The sequence below is a fragment of the Melopsittacus undulatus genome, chromosome 8 (assembly GCF_012275295.1).
Source record: "Melopsittacus undulatus isolate bMelUnd1 chromosome 8, bMelUnd1.mat.Z, whole genome shotgun sequence".
Lineage (NCBI taxonomy): Eukaryota > Metazoa > Chordata > Aves > Psittaciformes > Psittaculidae > Melopsittacus > Melopsittacus undulatus.
The window spans coordinates 46,865,196-46,886,481 of record NC_047534.1 but is presented as its reverse complement, the minus strand read 5'-3'; the positions used below and the strand labels follow the sequence as shown (position 1 = coordinate 46,886,481).

At 45.6% G+C, this 21,286-nt stretch overlaps 2 protein-coding genes across 8 annotated transcripts in view; both read left to right on the top strand.

Annotated features, from left to right (window-relative positions):
- Window positions 1–15,212, top strand: part of CAMK2G (calcium/calmodulin dependent protein kinase II gamma) — a 139,721-nt gene extending 124,509 nt beyond the window's left edge. For 2 of the 6 annotated variants that reach the window (XM_034065066.1, XM_034065067.1), the window contains 7 exons: window positions 310–354; window positions 996–1,044; window positions 3,137–3,250; window positions 8,108–8,183; window positions 8,674–8,768; window positions 9,874–10,119; window positions 12,450–12,698. In XM_034065066.1, coding sequence (XP_033920957.1) covers window positions 310–354; window positions 996–1,044; window positions 3,137–3,250; window positions 8,108–8,183; window positions 8,674–8,768; window positions 9,874–10,106 — 612 coding nt within the window. In that variant the 3' untranslated portion in view covers window positions 10,107–10,119; window positions 12,450–12,698. Of the gene's footprint in view, window positions 1–309; window positions 355–995; window positions 1,045–3,136; window positions 3,251–4,865; window positions 4,992–8,107; window positions 8,184–8,673; window positions 8,769–9,873; window positions 10,120–12,449 lie in introns of all 6 variants that reach the window. The other 4 variants (XM_034065069.1, XM_034065068.1, XM_034065070.1 and 1 more) reach the window with 3 other exon arrangements.
- A 5,562-nt stretch (window positions 15,213–20,774) lies between these two features.
- Window positions 20,775–21,286, top strand: part of NDST2 (N-deacetylase and N-sulfotransferase 2) — a 136,564-nt gene continuing 136,052 nt past the window's right edge. For both annotated transcript variants that reach the window (XM_034065293.1, XM_034065291.1), the window contains exon 1: window positions 20,775–20,857. The gene's annotated coding sequence lies outside the window, so the exon portion shown is untranslated. The remainder of the gene's footprint in view (window positions 20,858–21,286) is intronic.

The window sequence follows — 21,286 nt, the reverse complement described above, 5'->3', positions numbered from 1 at the left end:
GCTGCCTGGTTGCCATCTGCTGTTTGTGCCACACTGGTTCACTGGAGGCAGATTGGAAATTAGGGGCAATTGCAGGGGAGCTGGGGGCTTTGTCTCCTTGCAACTCTAGCTTTTAGTGCAGCCTCTCTCTTCAGGAAACCTGTGCAGGAAGTGTGTGCGTGTGCACAGAAGCACTCGTGTGCTGTTTGGAGTTTGTGGTTTGGTTTATTTTTTCTGTGTTAGTCACCTTTTCTCCACTTGCTGGGGAGTGAAAAGAAATGAGAGAATGCTTTGGCACTGGAATTTAATGATTCTTCCATCCTTTCCTAGGAGCCTCAAACAACTGTTGTCCATAATGCTACAGATGGCATAAAGGTAAGGGATGGGTGTGTTGCCAGAGAAACCTCCCCTTCTCTCCTGTGGTTCTCGTCTTCGTGTGTCTTACTTTGGTTTCTACCTTTCTGACTTCTGGTTTGTAGCATGCTCCCAAATACTGCTGGTAGTAGACTGGGAGGTTTGTGCTGTATGGCTGTGGATCTCTGGAAGAGGCTGAGTAGGGATGATATTATCATCTCTTTCCAACTGTGGTGTCTAATCACCACTCTCATATATGAGGTGGAAGACAAGACACAGGCATTGACACACTTGGGGGTTTTTCATCTGGAAGTGGAGGTCTGTTCCCCCAAGAAAGCCTAGGAGCCCTTCTTTAGCTTCTTGTGGCTACTCTTCTTCCAAATAGAAGCAACTCCCATTTGATCTCATTTGACAGAGTCTGATAACTTCTGTCCTTGTAAAGTTCTGGGTGGACGGCTTGAACACGCAAAAGCTAAGCAGAGATGCTAAGTTTTGCTTAATATTTGGCCTGCTTCCATCCAAATCTTCCTTGAATCATCCTCTCCCTGCCATGCCTGCTAATGTTTTTGTGCTTTTCCCCATCTTTCTTCACAAACAAATCCAACTATTTACTCATGCCTCCTGACAGCTGATGCCTAGTAATGCTCTGTTCTGCCACACAGGGTTCCACAGAGAGCTGTAACACTACAACTGAAGATGAGGATCTGAAAGGTAGGTGTTTTGCCTGTAATTTCTAATACAGTTAAGTGCAGGCAGGGGATCCTGGAGGTGCAGTCATTGCCTTGAACTAGCTTCCCAGATTCCTGTGTCTGTTTCAGTTCATAAATCCACCATGACACTGTCATTCCTGTCACAGTGAGACCATGCTTTGGGGAACCAGCTGACCTGGGCCCTGTGGTATATGAACACTGTTTGCCCTGAGCTAATTTGTTTTTATCTCAGGGTTGGAATTCTTTTCTTACAAATAATCTTTTAATCTCCAGTCCATTTCTAGGTGTGGAAAATCCATACCAGTCCCTTGAGGTTTGGAGTCTGGTTGTGGTTTTGTGCTTCCCTGTAGGTTACAGGGAGTTGAAACCTCTCTTTTACTGTTCAGGCTCCATTCTCACCCCTTTCTGGGAGTCGCTTTAGTGATATGCTCACATTTCCCTCTTTATTTTTTTCCCTTTGGGTCTATTTTCGTTTCTAAGTTGAAGATCATTCTCAGCCTATTGTCTCTTGCATGGAAATGACTTTTTGTGTCCTTGACTGAGACACCAGTAGAGGGAGAGTCTGAGAAGAGTTTTTGCACCTTTCACTGGCCATATTACAAATATTCTGTGCTTGTAAAACTCTTCAGCTGAAGGAGCTCAGAGTCTCCTCTCTCCTCGTGCTGTTTGAGCAGCTTTTTCCTCAGCTCCCTAAAGAAGGACAAGCAGACATTTTCCTGAATGAGCGGGTTCAGGATGGGTGAATGCAGTTTGCATTCTGAGGCAAATGTGTTAATAGTTTGCATTTTGAGGCAGAGGTATTCTCATTTTCCTTGCAGTCAATCTGAGTTACATATCCAGGGAAAAATCAATGCTGACCCTATGGTGTAGCAGCAATGTCACCCTTTCAGCTGAGCTACTTCCTGATGCTTTTCCCATGGCTTATCACAAGCTGCTGGCTGCTCTTCTGAGGAGTCATAGGGAGCAGAATGCATGTCAGTGGGTGAACGAGTTCTGCAATTGAGATTGTTTCAGATGACACCTGGCCCCATTACAGAACAGTATGCTAGCTCACACCTTTTTTGCCAAAGAGTAATCTGTGGTTTAAGAATACGGCCTTGAGGGAAGGGAACTACATGGTTTTGGTAGTGTGGTAATGAAACTGATGTATCTAATCTCTGCTGGATAGCCATCCAGAACAGATATGTGTCCAGAACCTTGTCTCCTTTGGCAGCTTTGGTTCAGGAGAGGTCCCAGGCTTAAGCCATTTGAGCCAACAGGTCCTGTAGGTCAGGAGTAGAAATGCTGTGAGGAGAAAAAGGCTAGGACTGGAACAGAAGGTGGGGGCAAGAAGGGTAGCTGGCGAGGGCTAAATCTATGAAGAATTGTATAGGGATGCATTGCTGTAGATCAAGACTGAGGTGTTTTGGGTTGTTTGGGGTTGGGTTGATTGTTTTTTTTTTTTTTTGGCAGAGGTTAGGAATTTTTGTTATAATTTTAATAGAAGGGAGGTCTTGAATGGTGGTTGGGAGGGAAGGAGTTTGCACAATAATGTTTTACGCTATGGCCAGCTCTGGTAATTTTAGTGCTTCAGTTTTAAGTGTAGCAGTGTTCACCAGTGTTCCTTTTCAGCTCCTGTCCCTCCATGTTTTAAGCTAAGCAAACACTCAAGGAAAACTGAATAGACCAAAAGGTTTGGGGGTGTTGGAGTTCTCGGTGTTCTTCATAGCCATGACTTTGGGAAAAAGGAAGTGTCTGTGCAGTTCCTCAGCCAATTTCTTATTTCCAGTAGACAACAGGTGACACAGATCTGTTCATCTGTGGTGTGGGGAACATCTTGATCCATCAGTGACAGTTGCATCAGGGATATGTTGTTTCGACTGTGGTGGGGTAAAGGCAGTGCCCCCCTCCCACGCCTCCCTGTGTCATTCTAAATTACACAGCAGATCTGTGTTGTAGAGCTGTCTACTTGGCTTTGCCCTGGAGTATACTCCTGCATGTTTTGTGCCCAGCATTGTGGTTTCTTTAATGTTCTCCTATTTCCTTTCTCTTTTTTTATTTACTGAACTTGCGTGTTTTGTTTGTGTTTGTGTTTTAATTCCCTGCCATGCTAGCTCCCCCTCTCTCCACCGGGGACGGCAGCTCAGTGCTTGAAGGACGGAGGCACAGTGAGAGCAAAACACAGACTGAGTCCATGCAGTCCCAGCTTTCTCTCTGTTTCTCAGCCAGTAAGTCCAGGGGTGCAGTGCTTCATGGCATCTTTCTCCCACCCCTCCCTCCACCTTTCCCATTTCTCCTTCCCTGAAGTTTTTCCTTTCCTCAACTTCCTTCCAGAACGTTGACTTTTCATTTCTAGTTACTCCAGAATAAAAAGAAATCATCTCCCTTCCCGAAAACACCCTCCTTTGCACACTGAAAATTTCCAAACCTTTCCAAAACCCCAGTCAGAACCTCATCCTAGCTAATATTTCATTCCCTTGATTTCATCTGAGTGAGACGTGGAGTTCTCTGCAGACACTGCCTTTCAGGGTGTCCTCGGGCAAGTCACAGCATCTCTTAGCTTTCCTTGTGGTAACTGAGGTCAGTGGTGCAGGTCTGCTGATGGAGGGGATGCGCAAGGCTGAATGCAGTCTCATTTGTCAAGAACTTCTAAATGCCCCAGACATGGATGGTGCTCACCAGTTACAAAAGGAAGGAAAAAAGGATGCTTGGAAAAGAGACTGTGGCTGCTGGAAGATCCCATAGCATTTCCATATCCATTGTCAGGTGCTCTGAATGAAAATTTTTGGATAATGTTGGCTCTGAGGGGCATTTCTCTGTTGTGAGCTTTTACCTTGTGTGTTGTCTTGCTAGCTCAGTTAGCTGGTACTGTGGTTAGTCTGCTAGTTACAGACAGTGCCATCTGCCTGATCTCTTCAGAACTAGCTGCCTTCATAGAAGAGCCTGTGACTGAAAATGGATATGAAAAAAGCTAGTCAGCTGGAGAAAACCTAGGTGGGTTTCCCAGCCCATCCCCTATGTACACAGACATACCATGCTAGCTGCCTACTTAAAGCTATAACACTCCCCTGAGTTGGGAGTGTCTGAGTATTTTAATCTGTTGAGGTCAGTCTGGGAAAGGAAGGAATAGGCATGCCCTCTTCTGTCTCCTCTGGTCTTCCTTCCCTGATTTCCTGCATACAGCACCAGTATATCTAATATGATACAACAGTTAGAGTCTCTCTGTTACTTTAAGGATGTCAAACTGCTGGATTGTGAGGTGCAATAGGAAGGGTGTTTTGCCCAACTGGAATGGAAGGGAAACGATCTCTTCTGTATTCCTTTTTGCTGTGAACTGTTCATCACTGCTTTCTTATTAACTTCTTTGTGCCTTTTGCTCATAGCAAGGCCTTGCTTGGTAGGCTCAGGAGTGCCAAATCACTTCTCTGCCAAGTGGGGCAGGGGTCTCTCACCCTTCTCCCCTCCGGGTTGAGATTTGCAGTGATGCGGATGCCCTACTTTCTTTCCCTGTCAGTCACATCTCGTACATGCCCTCAAGCTGCTCTGTCACTACTCTGACCAGTGTTTTAGGTCACCCTCAAACTACCTGCAGTAGCATTAGTGCGATTCCTACAGTGCTGCAAGGGGTCATCTGCACTGGTGGCAGGGTGTTGCCCTTTAGCAGGATCTGGCCCAGGCAAAGGGTGACAGAGGCAGGAGAGCAGGTTGAGGTTGCTGGAATGTGGATGTGTGTCTCTGTGCTGATTGGGTTGGGGCTTTGTGTGTTTGTACTTATTTGTTAGCTTTTATTTTGCTTTCTAGTTTTGTTTGTTTATTATCTTAACACTTACATTTGTTTTGCAGCTACACAGTCTTGTGAAGAGAAGCTTCATGCCTGGGACAGCCCAGTGCAGACAGTGGAGTTAGAGCGTGCTCGGTCGGAGCCTTTGCTAACTCCAGTAGTTCCTTTTGTACTTAACCGTGCACCGTGTAAGTTAGCAGCTGGGTAGCAGTAGTGGAGTAGTGCAACTAATACTAGTTACCGTAGATGTAAAGCCCCCTCTCCTTTCTCCTCTCCATCTCCGTGCCACTCCTCCGTCCGGGGCAGCACGGAACGCCCTCTGAGCTGTCTGAGACCTGCTGCCGTCGGCGGGAGGCACGGCCGCTGCCAGCCAGGCGCTGGCAGCTGCAGGGAGCGGCAGTGGCCGCCGGGGGGCGCCGCGGTGCCGGGGAGCGGAGGTGCCGTAGGCACGGCCCTGCAGCGCCCCGCTGGGCCCGCTTGTGAGTCCTGTCCCGGTGTCCGAACTGAGCTGTCCCAGCAGCAGTGCTGCCCGGGTCCTGCCGTGCCGCGATGTGCCCATCCGCAGGTGGCTGCACAGGGCTGGCCGGCAGCGGAGCTGCCTCTGGTTACTCAGAACTAAGTACAACACCCGTGATCCATGCTTTCATACCCGTGCTGGTGTGTGCTTGCCTCCCTTTTGTGCCTCTGCAGTGCAAGTTAGGAGGCCTCATGAATTCATCAGGAGCAGCAGGTGTGAATGCTGCCTTCTCCTGTGACATTCCGAGGTTCTCTGTCCCTCGGGAAAAACGGATCACCTCCTGTATGCTGGTTGTAGCTTGGGACATGTAGTGAAAGCAAGAAGACGAGCAGTCTGATGGAATGGACGTGTGTTGAGGGTAGGGTGCATGCTGCTGCATTGTGACACTTGGGGTTTCCACTCTCCTTGAGATGAGTCAGCTCATGGTGTCTGTGGTCTGAAGATTTCTTTCTTCACTTGTCCCAAATGGAGCTTTTCCCATGGACCCCATCTTCCAGACATTGCACACATTGGTGTGTGATCTATATGGAAGGGAGGTCCAACAAGTAGAGCCCTGCTTCATGTAGAAGCAATTCCAGGCAACTTGCTTGTAAGGGCTTTTTTCACAGTAGACATAGCCCCCTGTGTTGTTTTGACCAGTTTCCTGTATACATCTTTCAGTGTGTGGAAATGTATACAGCCTGAGTGGTAAAACCAGCTCCCTTACTGTTATGAGCCAGTTGTCCTGTCTCTGAGCTGTTTCTGTAGGGGCTGGCTGGCTAGTATAATTCTCTTCACTGATTTCCAGAGTGGGTGCATCTTTCAGAGCCACTGAGATTATCATCTTCTTGTTCTTCAGCTGCACTTATCAGTGGTGGGATGAGATGCATATGTGGATTAAAATATACAGGGGAGGGCAGTTAAGACTAGCATCTTCTGGCATTTAGACTGGAATTCAGCTTCCCTGACTTGGACATCTAAAGATGGTAGGTTGGATTTAAACACCATCCCTCTAATTATAGGCATCTGAGATGTGACCAGCAGGTTGAAGGAGGTGATCCTGCCTCTCTACTCTGCTCTCATGAGACCTCACTTGGAGTACTGTGTGCAGTTCTGGTGTCCTCAACATATAAAGGACATGGAACTGTTGGAACAAGTCCAGAGGAGGCCACGAGGATGATCAGGGGACTGGAGCACCTGCCATATGAAGACAGGCTGAGAAAGTTGGGGCTGTTCAGCCTGGAGAAGAGAAGGCTGCGTGGAGACCTCATAGCAGCCTTCCAGTATCTGAAGGGGGCCTATAGGGATGCTGGGGAGGGACTATTCATTAGGGACTGTAGTGATAGGACAAGGGGTAACGGGTTGAAACTTAAACAGGGGAGGTTTAGATTGGATCTAAGGAGGAAGTTCTTTCCTGTAAGGGTGGTGAGATACTGGAATGGGTTGCCCAGGGAGGTTGTGAATGCTCCATCCCTGGCAGTGTTCAAGTCCTGGCTGGACAAAGCCTTGGGTGATACGGTTTAGTGTGAGGTGTCCCTGCCCATGGCAGGGGGGTTGGAACTGGATGATCTTAAGGTCCTTTCCAATCCTAACTATTCTATGATTGTCTCAGGTAAGACTTCCATGAGTGCCTATTTCTTTCAGAGCCTAAAGGAGGAACAGTCAGGTGGCTGATCCCATATCAGACACCTGCATTTTAGATGCCTAAGGGCACATAAATTCTGCTTCTGATGGTAAGGATTATAAATTATTTGGTAACACAGGTAATGCTAGAGCACCTCCTAAATGCTTGTATAATATACAGGATATTCTAACTACAGCGAAAGTGTGGGGAAGGCTGAAGAAATGTGAGGGTGTGCACATAGACTTAGGCATATAGATGGTGCACATATAGTCCTAGAACTAGAATTGTATTATTTAACAGAGTCAACCCAAACTTCAAGAGTTCTTGAGGTCAGCATGGGTGATGGAACACCTCAGAGGAGATGGGGCCTGGACAGTCAGCTATGGGAAACCAAGAGAAGAGAATACAGAGGTGCTGGCCAGAGAAAGCCAAATAACAGTAGGCAGCTAGCCCCTGTCTTCGGTCATCCTGAAGTCCAGTGTGCTGGCTTGAGTAAATGGCAGTGCAGCCAGAGTGCTGAAAAGAATTGTGCCATAGGGACTGGCAGAAGCTACCTGCCTGAGTAATGGAGTGTGCACTAGTTTATAGCTAGGACCTGCTCATCCAACCCATCCATCCTGCTGTGATTGTCTTTCTAGCTTGCAGAAAGACATCCCTACATGTCCCAGTTGCTTGTTTGCAGCATTCATAATAGGTGAGGTGTTGGTGGTGGTGATAGGAAAGTTGTTGGGAGACTTTTTCCAATTGGCTTGATCTGTGTGGTGGCCATTTGTATATTACTACTGTGGTGAAGGGTTTCCACATCTTAAGCTGCCAAACAAGTGCTTCCCATTGGCAGGTTCACTACCATTCATTGGTCAGACTCCCCAGAAGCACCTCAGGCTGTCATTTAGGAGGCACCTCTGGTGCCTCAGACCTTTCTAGAAGAAAAAAAATTAACAAGACATCTTTATTTTTTTTTTCTCCCTGCATTATGGGATCACCATTCCCCTTTCATATCACTGCCCCCCCTACTCTCATGCGGATGGCTGTCATTACTGCATCTCTCCAGAATGCAGGAAGCAGCATTCTATGAGATCTAGACTAATGGTGCTCCACAAATTGCTTGTAGGAAGCACCCACTAGCCCCCTGTGCCCACTGAAGTCTTATGCACAATTAAATTGCTCTTCCTTCTTGTTTGCAGTGCGTAAGCAAGAGATCATTAAGATAACAGAGCAGCTGATAGAAGCCATCAACAATGGAGATTTTGAGGCTTATACGTAAGTACAGATGTCTTCTGACAGATTGTTTATCAGTTTGCGTGCAAGTGTTGTTCTGTCTCCTGGATATGAGTTGTCATCATGCACTCAGGGATGACGAAAAGTTGTATGCTTTTTAGCCTCCATCGGTTAGGAGTAGGGATATGATAGAGCTCTCTAAATGAACATCAAGTAGAAGTCAGTTGTAAAACAGCAACAGGAATGACAGAAGGAAAAAAAGGCTTTGTAAGAAAAATAGGGGGAAGGGTAGTGAGATAGGCAGAAAGAGAATAAAAGAAAACCAGCAAACTAAAGGCTTGTTTTATGTGAAATGCCAAATAGGACCAACTCTGTGTTGTTGCAGTAGGACAGAGTCCTCCAGGAGCTTACTCCTTAGGGAAATAGTCAGGTGTACACAGGGTATGAGTCAAACACCGTAGCAGGACTTCACTGTGTAAATAGCCCTTGAGCTCAAATGCAGACTGTAAGCCTGTGGTGCTTTTCTTTTCAGAAAAATCTGTGATCCTGGCTTGACCTCATTTGAACCTGAAGCACTGGGGAACCTGGTTGAAGGAATGGATTTCCATAAGTTTTACTTTGAGAACTGTGAGTGGGTGGAATTGGTAACACCAACAGCTTTCTCTCTAATCTTCCTTTATGCCACATTTTGGGGGGGAAATTGCCCTTGTTTTTACTGTCTATCAGAACCAGCAAGAACATGATTTTGCATGGGCTATGATGCACCCATAAGAGCCAGCATGATTTCTCTCAAAAACCTTTTCAGCAACGATTTCAATTCTAACCCCCAGATCCCTTCACTGTAGGCATACAGTTTGTCTGGTGCAAGTGTTTTGTAAGCATGGACTGCAGGAGTATTAAGAGTTCGGAGCACCGGATTTCCTACTGATACAGAAATGGAAAAAAATGAGCGTATTTTGATGGAAACAACATGTATATGTGGAGTAGACATACTGAAGGGTCAGACATAAACATAGTCATGCACAAATCAGTCATGCCTTCAGTTTTCCCTGGATGTTTTCAGATCTCTAACACCTAATGAACCTGTTATGTGGATACAAGGGTCACCTTATCAGCCTGGGGTGGGAAAAAGATTGTTGGGAGGAATGCCATCATTTACACTAGTGGATTTGCCTCCATTCTTGGATGTCTTCACAGGATGAGAGAATTGAAATTGAAATCCTGAGCTGTTCATTTGTTTTATTTTGGGGGTTAGGTCAAGGTCCTTAGTATAGGCAATTCCTAGCGCTTTAAGTAGGCAGAGACTTTGTCTCTCTCAAAAGCCTGTTCAGGAGTGACTTTTACACTTCTCTGAGGGTTGCTCATATTTAATGCAAGCCTAGTTTAATGATCTCCTGATTATTGACTCCTTGTAATAATTATGTAATTAAAAGATCTTTTCCTATAACCGAAGTGATAGCAGCCTGATGAAAATGTGGCAACTATGCTTTGCAGAAGAAGTGGGAGCAAAGGGGTCAGGGTATTGTAGGCAATAATAGGCATGCAGTTCCTAAAGAGAGGAACAGGTGATGGGGAAAGAATTACCTGGATTTTGCCTGGAAAATTGCAGGAGCAATTTTTATTCTATCCCAGAATCCAGCAGAAGGTGAGTAGAATACAGATGTTGAAGGATTCTGGGGACTGTTGCTTTTTAGTAGTAAAACGAAGCTGATGGATTTGTATGTTCTGCCAGTACTGTCGAAGAACAGCAAGCCAATACACACCACCATCCTGAACCCCCATGTCCATGTCATTGGTGAAGATGCTGCCTGCATTGCGTATATCCGCCTGACACAGTACATCGATGGCCAAGGCCGGCCTCGCACCACGCAGTCTGAAGAGACCCGTGTCTGGCACCGCCGTGATGGCAAGTGGCTGAATGTCCACTACCACTGCTCTGGAGCTCCTGCAGCACCTCTCCAGTGAGGATCAAATACGGGTATGGATTGCAAGGGAAAGCATACATCATACACACAGAGAAGGCTGCTGTATGTGGTAATTCAGTATTCAAGGTTTAGCTGGCTGTGGGAGAACCAGTTTTTAGTTCTCTGTAGGCTAAAAACTTCTGCTGTTCAGTTGGTGTTCCTTTCTGTATGTGCTGTCCTCTGGACTCAGTAGGATTATCTGCCTGATGAATTGGAGTTATGTGCCAGATGGTTGTTCTGAGCTTTTATTTTTACCCTTGTGGCAGCAGTGCTTCCTCTCAGGTACTTAGCTCTGTCTCGGACAGAGTGCTAATCCAGAGCAGAGAGGAAGAGTATCTCATGCTGTGTGCAGGTTTGCTGTTTCCCAGGGATGTCAGGGATCTACCCTTACATGCTGGGGATGGTTTCAGAGATTTTTTTATGAGAATGTCATATTCTAAGAGAGGCTATTGTAAAATCTATACAGAAAAATTTCTATGCCACAAGGGTTAAGATGTCATATAAAATTTTACTATTGATTTTCTGATTAGTAGAAGGTATTTAGTGTATAATGTTGAGAAAACTCAAGGAAGAAAAAAAATCTAAACAAATGATAACATCAGAGCATTTCAAATATCCCCAGCTAGCTTGCCACAGTTTGGCATTGGAGGAAACTTCAATTACAAAATCTGACTTGAGGAAATGGTTGCTGCTTGCTCCTGAAGGACAGCACATCCATTTACTTCTGCATCATTTAGGCATTCTTGTTTATTGCTGTTCTGGTTTCTTTTAGTTAGATGTACAAAGTCTTTCTGCCTCCTTTTGTTTTATGCTGAAGTATATATCACTTTCATTTTAAAGATCTAAGTTTCTTAATGTTAGGATGTTTTTACTAAGATTTTCTATTCAAAGGGAAACAAACCCTACACCTGAGAGACAAGCATTTATTTTAATGTGCTCCGTTGAGTATGACCCATTCAAGTATATTTACTATTTGAGTCCTAATCCTGCATGCTACTTGAGCAGTAAGAGCAGTTTTTATTCTTACATGTGAGGGATTCAACCCTACTCAAGGCAGTGGAAAGGAATGTGAACTATCACAAGCAAACTGCAGAGGTCACAGATGGAATTTGAAAAGCAAAAGCCAGTTGGGGGCACAAGAAGCAGGGAAGCCTTCAAGAGAGCTGGACCATCAGCTGAATTTCAAGGGAGTAAGGCAGTGAGAAGGATAAAGACTTTGCAGGGAAGCAAAACATAACTTACTTGCATCAGTTTTCATCAGAGATGTTGAGGGAGACTTCTGCCATGGATTTAGTCCAAAAAAGATGCAGAAGAAATTATTAAAGTTCAGTATGGCTCAGTGGCTGCGCCTAGGAATTCTGAGGAAGCTTAGGAATGGAGAGTCACAGCTGCTACGGAAGAGGTATATTTCACTGACTTGGCTGCTGAAATGTTGCACCTCCTCCAAAAGTATGTGCTGGAGGGTTTTTGAAAATTGCAGAGCAGAAGCCATTTCCAAACCACAAAATGGTGGTTGAAAGAGTGTTTTAAAAAACCTATAAACTAAATTGGAGCCGAAATATTTGCATGCATTTCTCGGTTCTGAAGAAGGTGTAACCATGTGCAATTACGAGTGGGGTCAGTGTGGGCAGCCTCCATCTGAACACACCAAATCCTTTTGGAGCACCATTGGCCATGTGCAGTAAAGGGTAAGGATGAAGAATGAGTGAGGTGAATAAGAATACTTAAACAGAAATGAGTGTTTTGTCTCACCTCGAAGGCAGAGTTCAGTTTTGAGTAAGTCATCTTAAAAGGAAACTGCAGCCATAAAAGAAGTTTGAGGTTAATCAGAGGATTTCCATGTAAGGAGAGAGGGGGAAAAGAAAAGGGCTGTTTAAATATTAAGAACATGAGACAAAAATTCCGAAGACTTACAAGACAAACAAACAAACCAAAAAAAACACCAAAGAAAACCTTTCAGTTCAAGGCAAAAGCCAATGTGAAGTGAGGCAGAAATTATTCTGCAGGATCACAGCCTAAGGAATGTCTTTGGAAACTGCTTCAGTTTCTAGGGTGTCACTATTAGATAATGAGCCCAGTCTGCTCCAATCATGAAAGTAATTGATTTTAGCAAGTAGTTCGTTTTCACTGGAGGGCAGGTGTGTGCCTCTTGTCTTCAGGGCTCTTCTCACAAGCCCCAGTTTGTGTTGTGATAGGAAGGGTGTCTGCTTGCGCCAGTTAATTAGCCTGTAGAAAATGTGTTTCACTAATTGTGTACAGCTAATGTTTGACTTTATTTCCTTCCATCTTCCATCCTGTTCTCCCCTCTCCTTTCCGGGTGGACACTACTCCTTCCTGACTGCAGCAACTTGTGGAGATACTCAGCTGGAGGGCAATATCTTCTTAGCAAGCAGCTCTGGAGTGCCTGAGTGACAGCAACGGTCATGTCTGTTTTGACATTAAAAAAATAAATACAAATTACAAACAGGCAGCAGCCAAATGCACGAAACCCTGCATGCATCTGATGCTCCGGGCGCTGCCTTTCTGTTGTTTTCCATGGATCCATCGTGTCTGTTTCTGCTGTACGAAGGTGTTTTTAAATCTGAAAAAAAAAGAAAAAAAGAAAAAAAAAGACATGTTGTTTGTATAAAATAATAAAGAACAGGAATAATGCTAAATAAATGACAGATTATCCAACATGCCCCCTCCCCCAGGGCTAAGGAAATGGCAGCAGCTGGAACATCTTTCAGAAATTAAGTGAGGGGGAAAGCAAAAGTGAAGGAGAGAGAAAGAGAGAGGGAGAGCAAAAAAGGAGGCAGCTTGGGCAGCGGATGGCTGAACGGTGCTCCGCATCACCATGGTGGAAAGTAACATCACTTTCAGGCTGTGCTGCTACTTCAGTCCGTGAGAGGTGGCGAGGAGGAAACCCCAGAGGAGCCAGTGTGAAGACTGGGGTTCACAAAAGAGGAGGTGCTTCTCTTCCTGTTCCCCAGTAGACTGACTTCAGCCTGCTGCTTCTTCAATTTCTGCACAGCAAGAACGCTACAGAAAGCTGGTTGCTTGGCTGCTGGATCCCAGAACAGACTTCCTTTTTTTTATTTTGTTTTCTTGTTTCTGTTTTCTTCTTCTTTTTTTTTTTAATTAGAAAACAAACCCAACAAGGGGATGTTGATTTAAAATTAAAGGTGGAAGTAGGGATTTTAAAAAAGGGGTTTAAGTGAATAGAACTTAAATAGAAGCTTGCTCTTCAGAGATATGGTTTTAGAAACAGCCACTACCTGGCCAAACGTGGAGGTTTGAAGCCAGCTTATTTAATCTAACAGGGCAAAAGAAGCATTGTGTTAAGAGCAGAGATTTTAGAGGAAGAGGGTATATGTATGGGATTTTCTAATTTTTGTTTCCTTTTTACTAGTGTAGTTGGGATCCACAGTGCTGCAGAACACGTGTTCCTTAGGAAGCAGACAAAAACCTTAGTGTTATGTTCTTCATGAAAACTTGCACATACACTCCTATATGAGGCATAAATAGCGTGTGTTTTTTATACTGAAATATATGCACCCATAGAATTAAAGGGGTTACCTGGCCTCCTGTTTGATTTGTTTGGTCTCTGAGTAAAATAGCAATTGGAGCCAGCAGCCCCAGCCAGGTGCTTCTCCCCACCACTAACCCATCTGATGTTTGTAAGTGTCATGTTTCCTAGTGTTTATTTGGGTAATTTTTCTATTTTTTACAGTGATGTTGTAACACAGAAAACTATCAGATCAGAACCTCAAAAACCATAGCGGAAGAACTCCAGGCCACCTCCCTGTGTTGCCTCTGGGTGTTAGAGGATACCTCATGAAGCAGAGGGGAAAGGGAATTAGCACATGTGATCTGATGTTTGTCCTTTGGGCCAATTCATCTTCCTTTCTTTTCTTTTTTGTTAAAGGAGTCCAGTTCCTTTATTCATTGGGTGGGGAATGTGGAAGTGTTTTGTTGACCTTATCAAGGAGGGAGCCTAGCCCCAAGAAGAAAATGGCCTTCTGGTGGACCCTGATAGGAATTGTTTTGACCAAGGGAAGGCATCACTTGCAGAAGCTGGGATAGGCTTTTACCTGAATTTCTGTCTCCCCCTGTTCATTTTTTGGATCTTTCAAGGGAGTTGAAGTGATTGCATTGACAGCATACTAAGTGTGAGGCAACCTTTTTACAGACTATGGAAGAGAAGAAAGCCAATTTAGAATTTTAATCCTTATTTAAGAGAATGCAGAAAATAAAAGCTGTTGCACAAAGTGGAGCTGTCACTTTGCAACAGATAGCTCTGCTCCTTTTGTTAGAGAGGTGCTATCCCACACTAAGATTAGATCAGCTCACCCATGATGCAGGAAAAGACCATCCACACTTCCCAGTTTTGTGTGAGTAGATATCCTTTTCTTCCTCCACCACCCCAGGGAAGAGTGTAGGAATTGAACCTATGGGGGGCAAACACTAGATTTTATTATTTAGAACCATTTCTAAGACAGCACTAAGGCAGTGAGTGAAGTGGAAGAGTTAAAAGCCTTGATATTTTATTCAGATTTTTTTTTGTTTTAAGCCACAAAGAGAGAGCAAACGAGATTACAATTAATGCCATTTTAAAAAAGATAAAGACAAAACATTATGCATGCCTTCTTTAGGTCTGACCTTACTTGTCTCTTTTCCTGATGATTATTACTAATTAAAAAGAACCCTATGTATTAAGTATCTGCATCTTTCAGAGAAAATTTTAAAAGAACAGAACTGTTTTTTGGTTTTGCACAGTCTTGGAGACAAACTCTCCTTTGGGTTTTTTTGTTTGTTTTGTTTCCTTTTAAGTTAATGAGAACCTTAGCTTGGTATGGCCATTATCAAACACAGCTGTACACCTTTAGCATTCTTAATGTTCTCTTACGGGGCTAATATAAGCATCTATATAATATATATTATAAATATCACATTTTAAACAGGAAATGGAAGGCATTTGATGCAGAATTTTTGCATGATATAGAAATAATTAAAGTTAGCTAGTGTTTGTTTGTTTGGTCTGAATGTTGGTAGAACCTTCATAGCTTTGTTACAATGAAACCTTGAACTGAAGATATTTAATAAAATAACATTTAAACAGTGCAAAGTTTTAAGTGTCACATTTTTCTCTGAAACCAAGTAACAATGTGGAATTGGCACTTCTGGGTTAAGAATCAATCCACAAAGACTTTTGTGTGTCAGTAAATCAAGTGATTTAAAAATGTCATGTTTAGAAAGAAAAAAAGGTAAGTGATACCATACCTAACACGAAAGAATACTAACACTAGTAAAGACAAAGGGACAACAGAATCTGTTAAAATGAACTTTATGGCATTTCCTTGGCAGACTATGGGATAATAGGGAGATGTTCTTTCTGTTCCTGGTAGCCTAACCCTTGGCAAGCCGATGCTATTACTTCCTTTCTCAGTCTTTGTTTTCCTCACAGTATTTCAGACTCTGTGGGAGAAGCTGTCTTGCCATTAGGTTTTCCTGACATAAACATGTTGAACTCCAGTTGCATGGCAGCTCTTACATTTTGTGAGCTAGCATATTTTATGTCCTAGATGGGATGCTCCTGCAGAGGCACAGATCAACCACTCACCTGTACAAATTTGCCTTGTCTGTTAAGGAATTGTGTGTACACTGCTAGAAGTTAGAAGTTGGCTGGATTTAGCCTGTTTTGTTTCTATACTGCCTCTTGTGAGGTATGTCATTTATGCTTGCTTAGGTAGGGTTTGTTGCACTCAGGCCTTTGCTGCTTTGGCATTTTTCTGTCATTTCCTACCTTGCAGTGTTTGCACTGCTCTCTCCTGCTGAGACCCGTACCCAGCTGGGCTGAGAAGCATAGCTGTCAGTGGGACACAGTCCCCTGCATGCTTTTCTGCACCTCCTGCTACCACTGGCCTTGTGGCAGCTCAGTGTGTGTCGGGTCTGTCACAGTTCCTGCAGGGGATACATATCCTGGTTTGGTGCTGGGAGCTCTAGCCAGCATCTGTGCCCCCAGTTTGGCAGGCTTGGCTGGCCTGCTCCCCTGAGGTCTTCTCAGGTGCAGATGGGAAACTGCAGGTGGGAGGTGGTGGCTTTGCCTTATCAGGAAAGAGTTCAGTTGTGCTTAATCCCCTTTAAGTGCAGCAATTACCTAGCAAATAGGTGTCAGTTGCTGTTGCTTAAAGAGATGATTGCTTTCGCTGTCTGATGAAACAGGAGGAAAATTGTCCTTAGTTGTTTAACGGGAGAAGGTAAGAGTTTTATAGCCCACTTCACTGGGACTGGAGACAGCCTGTTCCTGGCCAGAAGGAGATAGCTCCTGCTATTACAGCAGAAAAAAAATGTTCTGCTATCGTTTCTGACATCCGAGGCAGCATCACTCATCAGGTAAAGCCTCTCCTGAAGCAATTAATCATATCTTAATGATCTTTGAACAAATGTTGCAATAGGATATGATACGCACTGGGAAGATACCCATAAAGTCAGTGATGATTTCCCATGTTCTTAGTAGCTCTTTTAACCAGGACAAGAGTAATTGCAACACTTACTGAAAGCACAATGATCATACTGATGCTTATGTCAAGTATACTTATGTAGCATATATGGTCTCTTTCAGACTGTTCCTGTGTATGTGTGTGATTTAAGTACGTTTCAAAAAAAGGTGACAGTGTTCTATTTAAGCCGTACTGTATGTGCCTTTTCCACTTGCAAGTCGTCTATTAGTTTGAGGCAGGGGCACTGAAAAATGGGTTAGAATCTGCTCCAAAAAGGGTTCCTGACAGCAGGATTAGGAATGGTACATATCTGCAATATGACAGCTCCAAGCTGAGCTATCAAGCAGCAGTATTCCCAGAAATGTATTTTCCAGTATGCTCTATCTGGTTAAAATCTGTTCATCCTATTGGATGGCACTTTGCCATCTTCCTACCCTAAAAGAAGCATCTGAGAGTGGTTTTCTAAGTGTTGTCATCCCCATTCTCTCCCTGATATATGCACATGCATGCTTGTATACATACATTGGTTACTCTGCGGGAGACCTGATTGATGGGAGCTTTTATTTGTGCCCAAATCAGATTTCCCTTTAAGCTAGGGTTGGTTTGCTGTCACTTGCAGGGCTAGCAGCACAAAGTCTGCTAGGATCCTTTTATGATACAGTATGTATGAGATGTGGGGAGAAACGTGAGCAGAATTAGACCTCGAATGTCAATATCCTTTCCATTTTATTATGAACACTGTTGCCTTTTACTTACATGCAACTGATAATATAGATAAGTGGACAGAGCATTTGACTGGAGACCAGGGGATCTGTGATCTGGTTTTGGTTTTGCTATAGCTTTGCAGAGTGACTGCAGAGGAGCCACTTGTGTGCTGTGTGCTTCAGCCTTCTCATTTTCCTGTGTAGATAATAAGACTGACCTCTGTAGAAACTGCTGGAAGAGACTGATGAGCAGTGATGCAGAGCAGCTGGGTAGTATTGCTGCTACACATCATACATAGCTTCTCCCCTTCTTCCCTCTGAAAGGTTTGTGACTGCAGGCTGATGCAATGTGGAATGCTTGTTTATTTGAGATTGGTATAAATTTATTTTAGAGTTGGGAAGGATGGTTCTTTGGGCACTTAAAGTGGCTTGAGTGGAGGGTTATGAATTTTTCCCTTGAGATCCTTAGTGCTTGAGAAATCCTCACCTGCAGGAATGCCCTACCTGCATGCCAGTGAAGAATAGGAATTCAGTGGTTGGTGTGTAGTAGTAAGAAGAATTTTAAGCAAGCAGTTTCTTCTCTACTTAACAAGTATTAGGAAACAGAAATGCTTAGGTTTGTGGGTTTTTAAGGCAACCTGGGCACAATGAAGAATAACTAAGTAAATCTTAGTCTGAAAGTTCCTTGTGCCACAGTGGGGTTTTCTCAAGCACAGGTGAATGGGGAGAGAAGGAAAAGTTCTTGTCCTTAATCGGTGACAATTTACATAATTTTATTCACCAAAATTATCTATGCATGGATGAGCAGGATTACATTTATTCATAGAAAACCTTTTTGTTAATGCATCATACGACTGCATATTGGCAGAGCTGGGATTTGGCCTGTTCTTCTTGGGATAAAATACTGTCTTGTCATGATTTATTTTCCCGTGTTTCTGTGGAAAAGTGTAGTGCTCATACCGACAGAGGAGAGCCTGCAAAAATGGCATCAAGGCTGTGCTTCAGAGGCCTTGTTTACGTTGGAACATCCTATAGGGTTTATCGGTAGTTATAGCAGTGCTACTGCTGTGTGGTTGTTCCTGTTCCAGAAAGCAATTGTTTCTTACTGTATGTTTAGAAGTTAAAAATAAACTGGGGGAAAAAATAAGTACCTGGAGAAGGATAAGTCTACTCTTGGGTGTCATTTGAGATTCATTGCTTTGGATTTAACATTTTTTCTGTATTAAAAAAAGACCCAAGTTTGAGATAGAGTGTCTTAAATGTTTTTAAGAATTGCAAACAGATTTCAGCCTTGTTCATTCTAAATAGTATTAATGCTGAAATTATTTTAAACCTCGGGAGTCATTAGGTTTGAACACATTTGAATCTGTTGTAACTCAGTAAGTATCTTCCATACCTATTAGGAATACTTCATTGAGCTTTTTTATACAGCATTGTGCTTCAACCTTCCCTTTTGAAAAAAAATGGGCTTCCTGCCCCATGACAACTTCAATAGAAGCAGGCAAATAGAAACATTCATTAAAACCTAGTTTTGTCCTGAATATTCAGGGAAGGATTGCTTGTTTGTTTGTTTGCATAACCTTAAGAGGGAGAAAGAGTTGCTTCAGAGAAATGCAATGTTAACAGGGATAGCATGTGCTAAGACATAGAGGCACAGAGCAATATGATAGCCTGAAAGGTGGGAGCAATAAAGCCAAGCACCTGGAGTGATTTGGAGTACAAGGAAGGTGGTGTTTGTGAAAAGAGCAGAGATGTAAGATGGATTTCAGGCAGTTTTGCAAGTGAGTAGAGGAAACAACATACAGGGTAGCCAGAAAGACAATGATGATACAGGGAACAAAACTGGGATGTGGTGAAGTGACAAGGAAGGCAGGTGAATTCTTCTGTGATGGTTTGAGGAGGAATGAGGGGTTTGGGGAGATTTTAGGGTGGTTTCTGTCACTGCAGATTTAAATGGAATTTCAGGCCAATATTGGTGTACCTGTATGGTGTATTATAGCGTACAATGTATACTCCTGTCCATTATTCCCTTCCCTCAGTGTAACTGAGATTGGTTGGACTGGGAGGGAGAGGGAAAACTACCAGAAAAGCTTTACGCCAAAATACCAAACTGTGGTTTGAAACAGTCAATCCCGTTTCACAGAACGTAGCAGTGCATCATAAATGCTACAAGCACATGACACCAAGTGCTGAACTGCCCCAGATTCCCTGTGTTGGCTCAGATTTGCTCGGCTGTTTTGGAAAGTGCGAGGTCTGCGGTGGGTTGGGTATCACCTCCTGCTGCCATGCTTCAGGCTGGTTGTGAGCTGGGGACAATGTTAGTGTGAGGTAAGCACCGTGGCATGTGTTTGGGTTCACTGCACAGCACGTACGTGCTGCTGGGTATTTGGCAGTGTGTGGAGCCGGTGTGATAGGACAGTAGCCTTCGTTGCAGGTGGTGGGAGCAGCTGCCTCGGCACCTTCTGTTGAGGTGGGGGTGCTGCTGGCCAGAAGCAGAACAGGCTTTTGAACAGCACAAAGATCTGATTGCTTTGCCTGCTTTACTTTGGCTATTTGATACACATGTTAACAGCTTTGCAGCAGCATGGTCAGTGCTTCAGGTACAAACCGACTAGCTGAAGATGAAAGACCTCCATAGATGCATCCAAAAGCAGTGACTTTCAAGCTTTTTTGGCTTTTCAATACAGGATCAGGTTCATATACAGTAAACTTGAATCTCGCATTGTTTTTTGGGAGCGAGCCAGAGTGCCTGTCTACAGCATGGGAAGCGGCGCAGTGCCAGGGTGAGGCCTTGTTCCCTGAGCACCTGCTTTTCCTTGGCTTGCTCCTCTTCCACCACCAGCCAGTTCTGCTGTTTGTGACTCTCCAGGCCCTGCTGTTGCTAGCGTGTCACAAAGTTTTGCTCCTCCGCAGCAGTGTGGGTGCTCTCTGTGCACCAGACTGAGAAGCAGGAGCATGGTTTCAGGCACTCCCAGCTTCTTGTCCACTTCTCCATCCTCTGCTGAGCGCACATGTCCCTGTGATGTGGCCCCACATCCCATACTGGCTTCCTACTACAGTTTTCTCCATCGTTCCAAGTAGGAAACTGCACCGTGCGTGTATTTGTTTTCCTGCCGCAGAGCATGTTTCAGCCGTGTAAATCCCTGCCGGCCGCTCTGCCGGGCATCCCACGCCTGACGGACCGCGGTGGCAGCCCCGGGGCCTGCTGCCCGGCCTCTCGTACCCCAACCACTGCACAACCGCAGCCCTCAGCGTGTCCCAGGAGCGGCCAGGCTGAGCGCACCCCAGGGTCGGCCGGACCCTGCCCTAGCCCCCTCCCCTCCCGCGGGGTCCCGCTCCAGCCGCACCGGCCGGGCGGAGGGCGGGGCCTGCCGCCCCTCCTCCGCGCGGAAGATGGCGGCGGAGCGGCGCGGCGGCGGCTCCCCCAGCGGCCGGAGGGACGCCCAGCGGCCGGGAGCCGGCGGGCCGCGGCCGGCCTGAGAGCTGCGCTCGGCGCCGGAGTACGGGTGCCCTCCGGGAGCCGGGCCCTGCCAAGTGACCCGCCCGGCCGGGCCTCCGTGCGGCAGGTGAGGTGCGGGAGGAGGAGGGCACCGGGGCGCTGGCAGCAGTGGGCCCGGCCCGGCCCGGCTCGGGGGGCGGCGGGAGAGGGCGAGCGGCGCTTGCGGGGCAGGGGAAGTTGTGCGCCGGCCGTCCCAGGCGGAGCGCGCTGTGCGGGGCCCCGCTTCGGGCCGCGGGAGGAGAGCGCCTGCTGGCGCTGCCGGGGGGGAGCGGGTTGGGGCAGGCGGCGGGGAGGGCTCTGGCCCCCGCTCCTGAGGCGCCGCGTCCCCCGGCCCGCAGCCACCTGTGCGGCCAGGGGGGCTCGGCCTCGCCGGCAGCTGACTCCGCGGCGCGCCCGTGTCCCTCCTCGTTGGCTCCATTCGGAGGCAGCGCCCGGGGCCGGAGGTCTCGCCGCCGTGCCCTGCTGCGGTTCGCGGGCGCCGAGCAGCCGACACGCG